General features: G+C 39.6%; 1 protein-coding gene across 2 annotated transcripts in view; it reads left to right on the top strand.

The window, feature by feature from the left end:
- RRAGB (Ras-related GTP binding B) overlaps positions 1–13,477 on the top strand; it is a 26,482-nt gene extending 13,005 nt beyond the window's left edge. For both annotated transcript variants that reach the window (XM_005885039.2, XM_005885038.2), the window contains 6 exons: positions 1,506–1,728; positions 5,334–5,429; positions 7,817–7,939; positions 9,875–9,966; positions 11,025–11,140; positions 12,951–13,477. In XM_005885039.2, coding sequence (XP_005885101.1) covers positions 1,506–1,728; positions 5,334–5,429; positions 7,817–7,939; positions 9,875–9,966; positions 11,025–11,140; positions 12,951–13,048 — 748 coding nt within the window. In that variant the 3' untranslated portion in view covers positions 13,049–13,477. The remainder of the gene's footprint in view (positions 1–1,505; positions 1,729–5,333; positions 5,430–7,816; positions 7,940–9,874; positions 9,967–11,024; positions 11,141–12,950) is intronic.
- Positions 13,478–15,402: the final 1,925 nt, after the last annotated feature.

Here is a 15,402-nt window from a genome sequence, read left to right as displayed (position 1 = left end):
TGATATTACAAGCAGCCCTCCCCGAGTCACTAAGAGACGGGTTCCTTAAAAAGGAACAGGAAGAATGGGGTGAAGTAAGATGTTTAGCCGTGTTTCGTCATGGCTGAGGAAGGGGTGTCAACATCAAAAGTGGGGAGTGCTTGCCCTGGTGGGTGTTCTGTGCCTGAGCAGTGGCCGGCCTTTTGCCCTGAGTGTGGAGGCGGCTGGGCGCACTCACACTCCCCTCCTCCCTGTACTTTGTGTTGCTGCTGAAGTGAATTCTGTCCACACGGATGAGGAAACACTAGGCTAGAGACCCCGGTGGTAGCCCTGGCTCTCCGTGAACTCCCTGGGCGGTGCTGGGCAAGTCACTGTCCCTCCCAGGGCTCCCGCTTCCTCACCTGGGAGACGGGTTGGCCTGGATGGTCTCAAGGTCTCTCTAGCTCCTCATCCCTTTCGTTTTATATCAGCACTTGTGTGAGCTATTTTATTACATTTTTTATTTAGAAAATCTTTTTATTGATTTTTAGAGAGAAGAAGGGAGAGGGATAGAGAGAGAGAGAGCAACATCGATGAGAGAGAAACATCATCAATCAGCTGCCGCCTCCTACCCCCCCCCCCCACCCCACTGGGGATTGAGCCTGCAATGAGGCACGTGCCCTGACTGGTGGTAATTGAACCATGACATCCTGGTTCATGGGTTAATGCTCAACCACTGAGCCACACTGGCTGGGCTACACAGCCATTTAATAGCAAAGTACAGGACTGGAAGCTAAGTTCATGAATTTTTTCCCCATAACAAAATTCTGTTTTTTGCTAGGCATCTGGTAATTGAGAATTTCTTGGGAAACAGCACACAGCCTAAGGAGCAGAGAACAACATTCTGCTAAAAAGTGTTCTTAGAGTCATTTTCATATAGTTCAGAGTATTGACTATTCTTCAGTAAATATTCACTGGGCACCTATTCAATGGCAGGCTCTATGCTAAAAGCTGGGAAACAGTGGCGAACAGTAACAGACATGTTCCTTACTTTGGAACTTTCTGTTTAGGGAAGTGAATGGCATTAATTAAAAACTCATGCAGATGTGTAATATCATACTTGTAAATGTTAAAAAGAAGAACAGTGTATTGGTAAAAGGGCCTATGGTGACTGGATTTGCCCGTCAGGGAGGTCAGGGATTTTTTTTTGTAAAGAAGTACGGATTGAACTGAAATCTAAAGGGACAAGTTAGGAGTTAAATGAGAAGTAGAGGTAGTGCCAGGTGAGACAATGAACAGCGTGTGTCAAGGCCCCTCGGGGAATAGACCATGGGCCTCGAGAACCAAGGACAGGTCAAAGTATGTTTGGAGCACAAGGAGAGGGCCTTAGGGTAGTGCAAGGCTTAAGTAAGAAGTTGAAAGCAGACCGGTTTGCTATTACTGGTATTTGCCCTGTCATTCGAAGCTTTTAGATTATCTTTCACATAAGATAGATCATAAGTAGAAGGGACTAAACTGAGGACTTGCTTATTTTTTTTTCCTACTAGACAGGACACCTTCATGGAAAACTACTTCACTAGCCAACGAGACAACATCTTCCGAAATGTGGAGGTTCTGATTTATGTCTTTGATGTGGAGAGCCGAGAACTGGAAAAGGACATGCACTATTACCAGTCATGCCTGGAGGCCATTCTGCAGAACTCTCCAGATGCCAAAATCTTTTGCTTGGTGCACAAGATGGATCTGGTACAGGAGGATCAGCGGGATCTGGTAAGAAACAGAAAGGGTGCTACAGGACATGGTGGACATGCTTTGCAAACTTCTTTTGTAGAAGTATAGGGACATTTGTGCCATCCTTTTTTTTCAGGGCAAAAATCTCCACCTAAGCTTTCAAAATAAAGTTTTGTCATTTGTGTGTGTGTACACACACACACACACACACACACACACACACACACACACACAATTCTCACCCAAGGACATTTTTCCATTGATTTTTTTAGAGAGAGTGGAAGAGAGAGGAAAAAACAGAGAAGTATTGATGTGAGAAAAACACATAGATTGGTTGCCTCCTGCACACGCCCTGACCGGGGCGAGGGCTGGGGAGGAGCCTGCAACCGAGTTACATGCCCTTGCCCAGAATCAAACCTGGGCAGGCCGATGCTCTATCCACTGAGCCAAACCGGCTAGGGCAGTGGTCGGCAAACTGCAGCTCGGCAAACCGCAGCTCATGAGCCACATGTGGCTCTTTGGCCCCTTGAGCGTGGCTCTTCCACAAAATACCGGCTCTCCCACAAAACACCGACTTCTGCGCATGGGCCACGAAGTTTCAATCGCACTGTACGTGTGTGCCCGCACGTGGTATTTTGTGGAAGAGCCACACACAAGGGGCCAAAGAGCCGCATGTGGCTCGAGAGCCGTGGTTTGCCGACCACGGGGCTAGGGAATTTGTTTTTTTTAAACACTCATAAACAAATTTTCCCTGGTAAGGGAAAGATAGTATTCATTTTTTTTTTTTTTTAAATATATTTTTTATTGATTTTTTTACAGAGAGGAAGGGAGAGAGATAGAGAGTTAGAAACATCGATGAGAGAGAAACATCAATCAGCTGCTTCCTGCACACTCCCTACTGGGGATGTTCCCGCAACCAAGGTACATGCCCTTGACCGGAATCGAACCTGGGACCTTTCAGTCCGAAGGCCGACGCTCTATCCACTGAGCCAAACCGGTTTCGGCGATAGTATTCATTTAATAAATAACTTTCAGATTTAGGTAAGGAACCTGACCATGTAATATCACTAAACAGCCTTTTTATATTTTTTCTCTTTCTTCTATCCCTTTTTAAAGTTAAATTTATTGGGGTGACACTGGTTAATATGGTCATATAGGTTTTAGGTGTGGGTTTCTATGTTATAGGATCTGTATATTGCCCTGTGTGCCCACCACCCAAAGTCAAATCTTCTCCAATCACCATATATTAGGACCCTTTTCATGCTCCACCCCTTTCTCTCTGGCAACCAACACACTTCTGTTTGTGTTTAGGAGTTACAGTTTTATATCCCACATATAAGTGAAATTATATGGTTCTTAGCTTTTTCCTGAGAAAAAAGAAGGAAGCTTGAGGTATAATACTACCTCACTTCAAATTATACTACAGAGCTATGATAATCAAAACAGCATGGTATTGCCCAGCTGGCATGGATCAGTGGTTGAGTGTCTACCTATGAACCAGGAGGTCACGGTTTGATGCCTGGGTTTCGGGCTCAATCCCCAGTGGGGGGGCGGGGCATGTAGGAGGCAGCTGATCAATGATTCTCTCTCATCAGTGATGTTTCTATCTCTCTCTCCCTCTCTCTTCCTCTCTGAAATAAAATTTTTAAAAAATCAAACAAACAAAATTCCACCGCATGGTATTGGAGGAGAAACAGACACAGATCAATGGAACAGAATAGAGAGCCCAGCTATAAAACCACATGTATATGGGCAGATAATTTGAGACAAAGGAGCCGGAAACACACAGTGGAGTAAAGATAGTCTCTTCAATAAATGGTGCTGGGAAAACGGAAGCCACATGCAAAAGAATGAAGCTACATTACAGTTTATATATTTATAAAATATGTATGCTGCCCCTGTTTACTGTCCTCAGAGCAGACAGTTACTGTCAAGGCTAGAAGACTCACCAGGGGTGAAATGAAAGATTACAACTGTCATTAGGTTGACTTAGGAAACTGATATGCATCTGTTCAAGTGCCAGTCACACTTGTTAGGCACAATGCTAAGTCCCTTAATTGCACTGATACAGTATATTTCTCTTCTTTTCTAGCATGGGGATTATTAGTACACATAAATTTAAACCAGAAACCACACAGTAGAAAGGGCAAACTCCCAGCTAGCTATGAGACACCCCCCCCCCAAGATTGGCACATCATAAATATAGTCTAGCTTTAGTTTGTCCAATCCTATATAATAAAAGGCTAATATGCAAAATGTCCCCTTGACCAGGAGTTCGACCAGGGGTCGGGGCTGGCCAGCCAACTGCCTGTGACCCTTTCTTCCCTCCCCCCTGCCCCCGGCCGGGGCAGGCTGACCGGACCCCACCCATGCATGAATTCGTGCACCGGGCCTCTAGTATAAAATAAGAGGATTGGATTTTAAAGTCTAAGCTGAAAGAAAAGATCTGTTTCCAAGGATGAACCTGAGGAAAGTTTTAGAATATGTCATTGGTACAGAATACAGTCCCTCCTTGGGTTGGAGCCTAGGGGTCTAAGGATACCGTTTATTTAACTAAATTATTTTTTTAATAATAGCTGTGGTCAGGAATACTTTTTTCCCCATAACTAGTTATATGGTTGCCTCCAGTGTTCCAGTTTTGGGGTATGTTTTGGTGTTTCTAGGTTAGCTTATAGGCTTTCAAAAACCATTAGACAGAGTTCCGTATTTGATTTTGAGAACTACTTTGAGTATCTAATCTTTTTATTCCCTTCTCTCCAGGCCCTTGACTGGGACCCAACCAGGGACCCTTCAGTCTGCCGGCTGACACTATCCACTGAGCCAAACCAGCTAGGGCAACTTACTGTTTTCTGAATGCTTATATAGATATCTCCAAAGATACATTGCTGTTGTTTGTGGGATTTGAAACTTAAGTAAGAAAGTTATATTCTGTTTCATTAAAGATTCAGTCAGACTTGGAAATTTTGAAGTAAAAATGGCTAGGGTGCCTCCCTAAGTATCAGTTTCAAGTAAGATGGATGTTTCTCTCTATGTATTAGTGAGGGAACCTTAAAGAAACAGAACCAATAATAAGTGTGTGTGTGTTATGTGTGTGTGTGTAGATAGATAGATATAATAGAGGGAAGGGGTAGAGGTTGATTGATGGATTTTAAGGAATTAACTCATACAATTGTAGAGACTGGCAGTCTGCAGTCTTCAGGGCAGGCCTATAGGTTAAAGAGTAGATGTTGTTGCTTGAGTCAGAAGGCAGCCTAGAGGCAGGATTCCCTCTTAAGGCCTTCAACTGATTGCATCAAGCCCACCCACATCAAGGAGGGGAATCTGCTTTAAGTCTACTGATTTAATTATTAATCTCATCGTACCTTCACAGCAACATCTAAACTGATCTTTGACCAAAGGTCTGGGTACCATGGCCTAGCCAAATGAATACATAAAATTAACCAGGTAGGGTCACAGGTAGGGTCACTTTTAGACCTGACCTGAAAACATTTCGGCCAGGATGTCTCTGAAGTACTGTACACATTGAAAAATCCCTCTGAGGAAATGCTTTCTGTTTAAATATGCAGAAATAATTATATCTCAGCTTTTGCAAAGAAAGAGGAGAGCTATATATCCTGATCAGTGTGTTGGACTTTCTCATTCAGATTTTTAAAGAGCGAGAAGAAGATCTGAGGCGTTTGTCTCGCCCACTGGAATGTTCTTGCTTCCGGACATCTATCTGGGATGAAACCCTCTATAAGGTGTGTATGTTTCTCCGAGTTCCCTCATGTTAGAGCATAAAAAAAAAGCAAGAAGGGTATTATCACAAAGATTTTAAACTCTTTCATAGCCATCTAAACATGTTGAACTAAAAAAGAAATTATAATAAATTGTTTGAAACATCAAAATTAACCTTAAGAGCTTTTGGGTTTGATCTTAGATTGGGTTGACATGCCTACCAACCACACTGAATTAGCTAGCCAGTTTGGTCATGATTAATTTGATACTGATATTCATGACAGCTAAGGTTTCATTGGCTGTCATCCATTTTGACTTGTTGTGGTCTCAATGCTGATTGGAGCTATGTCTACTATTCGGGTACTTCTACAGGATATGTGCTAGTCTGCCTAAGTTTGGATGGCAGGAGAAGAACAATATTTAAGGGAGAGATTGGCAAAGGGAGACTTAGAATGAGACATGTCTGTGTGCCTAGAATTTGATAGTGTCCATTTTCATGCCAAATGGAGACTAGCATTCTTTTTTCTTAAATGTGTTTTTATTGATTTCAGAGAGGAAGGGAGAGAGAGAGAAACATCAATGATGAGAGAGAATCATGGATCAGCTGCCTCCTGCAGCCCCATGCTGGGGATCAAGCCCACAACCAGGGCATGTGCCCTGACCGGGAAGCGAACCCAGACCTCCTAGTTCATAGGTTGACGCTCAACCACTGAGCCATGCCGGCTGGACGAGACTAGCATTCTTTCAACCAGAAAGATCGTTCCCGCTGCTGGAATGGATACCACACTGCTAGCGGTAGTTGTAGAGGTTACAATAGCCGTGTTATGGGTAAAGCTGAAATTACCTTATTGGCACATAGGTTCCTTAACCCTGCTTCCTCCCTTTCTCCTACTGATCCAGCGATTTGAAAGATTGGCTCCTTGACGCCCTCCTGTGGTCAGACCTTTCCTTCAGACTGCTTCTGGTGTCTGTTGACAAGTTTGACATCCTTCTCTGTCCCTGGTAGCTACAGCCTCAGTATCAACTGCATCCGACAAGTATCTACAACCAGAAGCACAGAAACCTGATTTCCCAAGGAGAAAAAAAACCCAACTGGACTTTAAATATAGCCATTGCTTTATTTTTTTTAACTAATTCATTTTCCCCCCAATATTATGTTGACCCAGCCTCGCTCTATTAACAGATCATTTTTGAGATACCTGTCTAGGAAATACTGTTCTAGATTAATTTGGGCCGAATTTCTCTCAAAGCCTTATTCCCATAGAACAGGTAACCGTGAATAAGGATGGACATGACGCACTGATAAGAACCAGCTGCGGTGTGAAGGATGGCAATACATAACACGACCAAAGACAATTGGCTAATCACAACACTGCTGTGAGTGACAATGTCTCTGCTGTGGTTAGCTTTGGTGTCTTCTCCAAGGTAAATTCAGCAGTGACATTAACACCGACCGGGGAACTTGGAACCTGAAACCCCATGCCTAAGTAATAAAACTAATTGGAGCAGAGACATGGCACTACTATCGCTTGCATAAATGTCGCATAGAGCTAACTTACATTTTTCTATTCCGTTTTATTCTGCAAGCACTCATCACATACCTGCTTGATGCTGTAGGACGCACAAATGACTAAGACCAGGTTCCTGCCCTCTAGTGGGGGAGAAGAACATTACACACCTTGCCAGACAAATTAGAGTAAGATTGAAGGACATATTCTAATGGAGGTTCAAATAAAAGAGCCATAAGAGAATAGAGGGAGGTGTGGTTAATTTCAACTCCTTTCATTAGTCATACGCCTCTAGATGAAGTCAGTTTTAGGCAAACACGCAGTGTACCATTTTAAATTCAATAATTTATACAGCTGAATATAAGCCTTTTGGAATAATAATGCCACTAATTTCTCTTATAATTTCTCTTATATGTTATCCCATTGAGGGGAGGGGCCATTTGTCTTTGTGGCTCTGATATTTTTTTAAAAACTGATATTTAGGTGTATGTTAACTATAGCATCGTTAGGTTCTGATTTTTTAGTATAGTCTGCATCGTTGGATTTAAATATTTGTTGAATGACAGGAGTAGAAGCTTTATAGCCCAATAGGAGATCAGAGTTTTCAACTTTTCCTAAGATAACATGATGGAATTAAGTTATTTTTTATTATCAATAGGAAAAAGTTTCTGCAGCATTTTACAAAAGTGTTTGAAAATTTTAAAAAACTCCAACTGAAGGGTAAATGTCAAATGTTAGCTTTGCTTTCTCATTTTATTTGTTTTATGTCACTGGTTATCAGTATTTGGGACTCAATTATCACCGTGTTTTGCTGTCCGTGTGTCGTAGTGTGCTTACTCATTTGCAGAGGTCTGGGACTGGCTGCCTGTTAGTAATATTCCACCACCTTTCTGTTCTGTTAGGCTTGGTCCAGCATTGTTTATCAACTGATTCCCAATGTTCAGCAGCTAGAAATGAACCTGAGAAATTTTGCTGAAATTATTGAGGCCGATGAAGTGCTTCTATTTGAGAGAGCTACTTTTCTGGTGAGAACTTTCTGCTCTGAAAATATTACTTCACACTTACCTTCTTTTATTCAACAGCAGAGAACACCATGTTGCTACTTTCTGGAAGAACCTTCTTCCCTCTTGTGTTTAAGTTAACATGCACAGCCTTATTTACTAGTATATAGTAGTATTGTCAGTAAGCGACCTGAAAGAAATCCTTTGGTTTGTTACTCTTCAGTAGTTAGAAAAAACTTAGATTTTTGTAGGAATAATCTAAAGTGGCGGTCGCTAACCTTTCGGACCTCACAGACCACCCGTGGTCCGTGGACCACTGGTTGGCGACCGCTGCTCCAAAGGTTTCCTTAAACCAATGGTTGCCAACCTTTCGGACCTCTTGGACCACCAGTGGTCCATGGGCCACCAGTTGGTGACCGCTGATATGCAGAGTTTAGATTATATCTGCAAATCATTGCTCATTTGTATTGAAGTATCCCTGTTTCCTATTGAATTTTATTATGAAACTAGAGGCCCGATGCATGAAATTCGTGCAAGGGGCTCGGCCCTCGCAGCCCCGGCTTCGTCGGGCATCTGGTCTAATGAGCATATTACGTTTTTATTATTATAGATGAGGGTTATTTCCCTTTTGGGGAATCTCGCATCCCACCCTTTTCAACAAAAGACTGAGTTGAAAACTTTTAACACGGAAGAGATGTAATGGTCAACTCTGACATAGCTAAGAGTTCACATGGAGAAGCAGAAGGGAAAAGAGGCATCTTGGTATTTTAATTTTTGTTATAAATTCAACTTACCGACTATATTAGAGCCTACTGTGTGTATGGCCCTGAGAGGCAATACAAAAACCAATATATTTATATGTAAAATTTTTATTTTACTTTTTTGAAATTATTTTTTTATTGATTTCAGAGATGAAGGGAGAGAGAAACAGAAACATCAATGATAAGAGAGAATCACTGATTGGCTGCCTCCTGCACGCCCTACACTGGGGATCAAGCCCACAACCTGGGCATGTGCCCTCACCGGGAATCGAACCATGACCTCCTGGTTCATAGGTCGACACTCAACCACTGAGCCACGCCAGCTGGGCATATAAGTAAAATTTTTAAATAACAGTAGCAGAAAGGAATTTGAGATGACACAAAGCACTGCATAAGTAATTGCTGATCAGCTCAGTAAATGTAACTCTTAAGAGCAGTTTACAGTAAGTAATTTGTTTCTGAGTGCTACCAATGCTTGGTGGTTTTAGACACATTTCTTAATCTCTGAGCTTGGTTCCCCTTCCCTAAAATGGAGATAATAGTATCTATCTCATAGGTTCTTGCGAGTGACTCAGTTTTGCTTCCTACTGAAAATTTTTACATCTGTATATTCAGCCTATAGAAAATGCTCGTCTAGGTTTTATTAAAATCTGTAAGTGTGAGGGAAAGTATTCTCAGCTGGCGTGGATGTCCATCCTGAGTAGGTTAATTTATAAATAGTCAATTCTCAGAGGTTATAATCATTTAGTTAACATTTTCAAATATAATACCAAAAGCCACTTAGTTATAAGCTTTATTAAAATTAAATACATTAAGTGTACCTCAAGAACAGCTAAGACTTTTTATATTTTTTTCTTTTTTGATTTGTATTTTTTTAATCAAAGACCATTCTGACAAATATTGAAATAAGATGAACATTTAATGATTAAAGTTAAGTGATAAAGACCAACAAATCAAAATAGATAATACTTAAGTGATCTAATAAAATTATAACCAAACTGTATGGGATGGTTCATCCATAGGGATGTTGAAATTCTGCATAACGTTGGCAGCATATGGGGCTGTGGAAAAGAAACAGTAAGCCAGGTGCCAAGTCTGCCCTGAAAATCAGGAGACTGACAGATGCTGGCCTAGAGGAGTAACAGTGGGTGATATGACTACATTGCATGGATTTAAAGGGCATTACTCTTTTTCATAGGTGATTTCTCACTATCAGTGTAAAGAGCAGCGTGATGCCCACAGATTTGAAAAAATCAGCAACATTATTAAGCAGTTTAAGCTGAGCTGCAGGTAAGAGGTCTTGTGGGATCTATTTACCTCTGGAAAAAATTAATGTTATTTTGTGAGGTTCAAATAACTATAGTGGACTACACTTCTATATCTAGAATAGTTCCTTCAATTGAAAAGAAAGCTAAACTCTAAGGGAGCCTACAGGTGACTGAGGTGAATGAAATTCATTGTCCTTTCATGTAAACTCAAGTGATACAGAAGAAGCATATGAAAAATATCTAAGAGTACCCTTTTGAGATGTTTGCTTCTGTTTGGGAAGAAATAAAAAATGTCCAAGAGAGTTTTGAAAAAGAAGAAAGTAGGATAATTTACCCCACCAAATGCCAAGATTTTCTATGAAACTACAGTAATTAAAATAGGGAGGTACTGATTCAGGAATGGTACAAAATAGAGTCTGGAAATGTCTAATCGTGTTGCCTCAGCTTGGATTAAATACAATTTGAGTCTTAGCGTTGTGACTATAGGCTGATGCAATGGCTGAACATCATAATTTATTAAATATTTAAGAATCAAAATTCTTACCCTGGTAAAACTTTGATACCCAGACAGTAGAATAGGTATGAGTTTATTCCTTTTATGCCTTAGCATAAAAGGCACTTAGGGACTTTTTGGCATGTTTAACGCTAATGTTTTTAAGGAGAAATACAGAATGAAATGCAAATATAATTACCTTGTTTGTTTTCAAAGAGATGAGATCATTTCTTGAATTTCAATGTAACTAAAATTCAAAAGTTAATCTTAGTGATAGAGGAATTTCAACTTTAAAATCTTCTTAAATAAAAGAGAAATCTTTTATAACATGATTTTTAACAGGGATCTAAGTCTAAACCCACTTTCATTTCACAGTCAATATCAAGTCCTAACTCTATTTCTAAGGCACTTTCCAAACTACGATCAATTGAGCATTAGAGTTTCCTTGGAAAACAAAGTGGAGCTAGTGATTAACTGTCTTAATGAAGTGGTCATTTGAGGTATAATGCTATGAAAATGTTTTCCTAAAACATAAAGATTCTTATATTGCTATTATTTTATGTTCTTTGCTCTTTTCTCTCCTATAGCAAGCTGGCTGCTTCTTTCCAGAGCATGGAAGTTAGGAACTCTAACTTTGCTGCTTTCATTGATATCTTTACATCCAACACTTATGTGATGGTTGTGATGTCCGATCCATCCATTCGTAAGTTGAAACTTAGCTAACATTGATTCAAAGCCACATATTCTTTAAACTCATTGCCCTAGAGGTAGGACTTTATTAGATACTGAAAAACTATTTTGTAGTGAGAGGATGGTTTCACAACAGTGTAAATATACTTAAGGCCACTGACCTGTGTACATTTAGAAATAGATAAAATGGTAAATTTTTAAAAGACTTTTTATGGATTTTTTTAGAGAGAGAGGAGGGGAGACAGAAACATTGATGTGAGAGAAACATCAACCGGCTGCCTCCTTCACACACCCTACTGGGGATCAAGCCCAGAACCTGGGCATGTGCCCTAACTGGGAATCAAATTGACAACCTTTTGGTGCAGGGTTGATGTCCAACTAACTGAACCACATGGCCAGGGCTAAATTTCTTGTTGTGTATGTTTTATCACAAAGAAACTATCTTAATACTAGTAATAAATATTTTTTTCTATTTAATAAATGTATATTTTGAAGCTTAAAAATAATTTAGGCTCTAGGGCAGTGATGGTGAACCTTTTGAGCTCGGCGTGTCAGCATTTTGAAAAACCCTAACTTAACTCTGGTGCCGTGTCACATATAGAAATTTTTTGATATTTGCAACCATAGTAAAACAAAGATTTATATTTTTGATATTTATTTTATATATTTAAATGCCATTTAACAAAGAAAAATCAACCAAAAAAATGAGTTCGCTTGTCACCTGCCACGCGTGTCATAGGTTTGCCATCACTGCTCTAGGGTATTATGTTTTGTTCTTGGGAACTTCAAAAATCAAATTACTAAATTGGGATTTTCAAGAAAGGAGAACCCAAATGTATGATATATAGTATAGATTTTTTAAAAAAAATATTTTTATTTGATTTCAGAGGGGAAGGGAGAGGGAGAGAGAGTTAGAACCATTAATGATGAGAGAATCATTGATCAGCTGCCTCCTACTCACTCCCTACCAGGAACTGATCCTGCAACCCGGGCCTGTGCCCTGACCAGGAATCAAACTGTGACCTGGTTCGTAGGTTGACACTCAACCACTGAGCCACACTGGCCTGGCTAGATTTTTAAAAGACTAGTCAGTCTTAGCTCTGAACTATTAAACATTGACTGTTTTATATGTCATTGTATATTTCTAAGTAGCATATCCCCATATTTGTGTTATGGGCATAAAGGGAGATATTTGGTGCTTCCATGCCATAATAGCCAGATTCATCTCAACCATTAAAATAAAGGTTCTAGCAGTATTTTCAGTATGTTCCCAGAAGTTTAAGTTATCTCTGAGCCACTGTTTTTTTTCTACCTTAGTTTAATATTAAAATGTAACATAAGCCTGGCTGGTGTGGCTCAGTGGTTGAGCTCAACCTATGAACCAGGAGGTCAGGGTTTGATTCCTGGTCAGGGCTCATGCCCGGGTTACGGGCTCAATCTCCAGTGAGGGGCAGCCGATCGATAATTCTCTCTCATCATTGATGTTTCTATTTCTCTCTCCCTCTCCCTTCCTCTCTCTGATATCAATAAAAACATTTAAAATATATAATACAATATAGGATAGTAGGTTTTATAGTATTAGCCCCCAAATAAAAAATTTTGATAATTTATGTTGGAAAGTTTGTGTTTATAATATAAACACATATACTTTTTCAGAAAAACTAAACTGTGCTTAACTTGGGGCCTCCTTATCTTATATGTTGTCTATGTCCTACTATGTTGAGGGATTTGGCTCTCTTTTGTTTGTTTATTTGTTTTTAATAGACATTCCTTTGACTGCCTGTACTTATTTTGTTGTGTATCTTCCCTACCCCTACCCTCAGCTTCCGCAGCTACTCTGATCAACATCCGCAATGCCAGGAAACACTTTGAAAAGCTGGAAAGAGTGGACGGACCAAAGCAGTGTCTTCTCATGCGCTAAGCATTGCCAAATGTTGTTTCAGAAAAGAAATCGAAATACTGTTTCTTAATCTTACTGTTGTATTAGTATATGTAGACTCTGAAATGTTGTGATGCTTACCACTTCTGTATTTCTTCCCTACTGCCCAATCTTAATGTTTAACCTTGAATGCTATTTACTCAAATAGCCAGTGAGAAATTAGAAGATGAGCTGTCCATGAAGCTGATCTGACATAAAAGTAGGTAATATGTGAGTGTTCTGATAATAAGGTTTTAATAGTGTGTTCTGATAGTCATGTTCCAATAGTTGTGTGTGCCAAAGCCTCTTCTAACATTGTCTTGTATTCCCTATAAGATAGTAACCTAGAAGTTTGGAGTATTACTGTTTCTCAGCATGCATTAAAATAATCCTTAACTCCAATTACAAATAAACTTGCTGTTAGGGATTTCAGTGTCTGTTTTTCTTTCTTGTTTATTTAAGTTTTTCCTAAGGAAGAGCAAGTTAATTTCACAGTTAGTCTAGGGAAAGGGAACCTATTTCTTACTGAGAAATAGTACAAAATAAAGTTGGGTGCCTGATTATAGCCTTAAATCTAGGCAGAAGAGTTTAGATGTAATGGGTTAGGAAATAGGAAACCATTGTAGGTTTTTAAGGAGGGGAATTACATGAAAGGAATTTTGAAAGAAAATTAACCTAGACTATATAGGCTGACCAATGGCACTTGGGGAAGCTCTGGTAGTAATCTAGGCCTGAGGTGTGTTGAAAGCCTATTCCATGATGTAACTGGAGAAGGAATGAATAAAAAGTTGAGGAGAAATAATAGGATTTGTGAAATGTAACTTCTTTCTTTGAGGTCCAGAAATGGTGAATTTTATATATTCTGTTATACCTAATGGGATATGCCTTCATTATGCTAGTCAAGTAGCATTATTATATTTGACTTCATCTCCTAAAGCAGGGGTCCTCAAACTTTTTAAACAGGGGGCCAGTTCACTGTCCCTCAGACCGTTGGAGGGCCGGACTATAGTTTAAAAAAAACTATGAACAAATTCCTATGCACACTGCACATATCTTATTTTGAAGTAAAAAAACAAAACGGGAACAAATACAATATTTGTATTTGCATGTGGCCCACGGGCCATAGTTTGAGGACCCCTGTCCTAAAGAAAACATGAAGCATTGTGAACTGGGAGAAATGGAGCTTGACAACACACACTAGAATTACTCAAAGCCCTAACTTTTACAGTTTCCATAGATACACTAACAACACAAATGCATTTAGGGAGTCTACGGCACAGTAGACTCATCTCATTTCTCGTCTCTATGTTCTGAAGATACTTCTTCCAGACCGCCAGAACACCTTATCTTATTATCCCCAGTTGAGAGAAAGAGAGAGTTTTCACTGAACAGCAAAGTACATGTGGTTTTGGTAGCCTACATTATTTAAATTAACAATCTCAAGTCTTAAAAGAACCGCATGGGACTAATTTGATCGACAATTGTATTAATCTTCCGGAGAAGGAGAGTTTTTTAAGTAGATGCTCCAGATTTTTTTTTTTATCCTATTAACACTTAGGAAAATGAAAAGAGTAAATGAACCGGGGATCTGTTCTATGACTAATAGGAGTCGTGATTTGGCATGACTCATTATCCTCAATACCTGGGGTGGTATTTGAAGGAGCTACTGAGACCATTTTTTTAGAAGTTGGATAGATAGATATAGATATAGACATTAGATGAGCACGAAAAAAACACAAAGGTATATCATTCTATTTGCTCTTGATTCAACTTGCTCAGATTCTAGTTATAACTTGGATCTATAAAAGGATGAAAGGTTAGCAAAATAACATGATTCAACATAATCCTTCTTATGGTAATGACCAACCATTCTTCTTTGTCACTGAAGACAAAAATATATTTTAAGGTGGAGTCGCTTAGAAACTGAAGTAAACAAGTGCACAGTGAAGGCATGTACACAGAAATGGATAGAAGAAATCAAACCAGAGATCAGTCTGTTCATTAAATTCACATATAAGTGAGATCATATGGTATTTGTCATTGGTTTATTTTGCTTAGCATAATATTCTTCAGGTCCATCCACGCTATCACAAAGGGTAAAATTTTCTTGCTTTTTCAGGCAGAGGAGTAGTCCATTGTGTAAATGTACCACAACTTTTTTATCCACTCATCTACTGATAGACACTTGAACTTCTTCCAAATCTTGGCTATTGTAAAGAACACTGCAATGAACATAGGGGTACATATATTCTTTTAAATTAGTGTTTCGTGTTTCTTCAGATAAATTTCCAGAAGTGGAATCGCTGGGAGACAGATTCATAGATAGAAAGCAAGCAGACAGCTCTGGTATGTGTGTG

This window comes from Myotis brandtii, unplaced genomic scaffold, assembly GCF_000412655.1.
Source record: "Myotis brandtii unplaced genomic scaffold, ASM41265v1 scaffold889, whole genome shotgun sequence".
NCBI lineage: Eukaryota > Metazoa > Chordata > Mammalia > Chiroptera > Vespertilionidae > Myotis > Myotis brandtii.
This window is presented reverse-complemented; position numbering and strand designations above follow the sequence as displayed.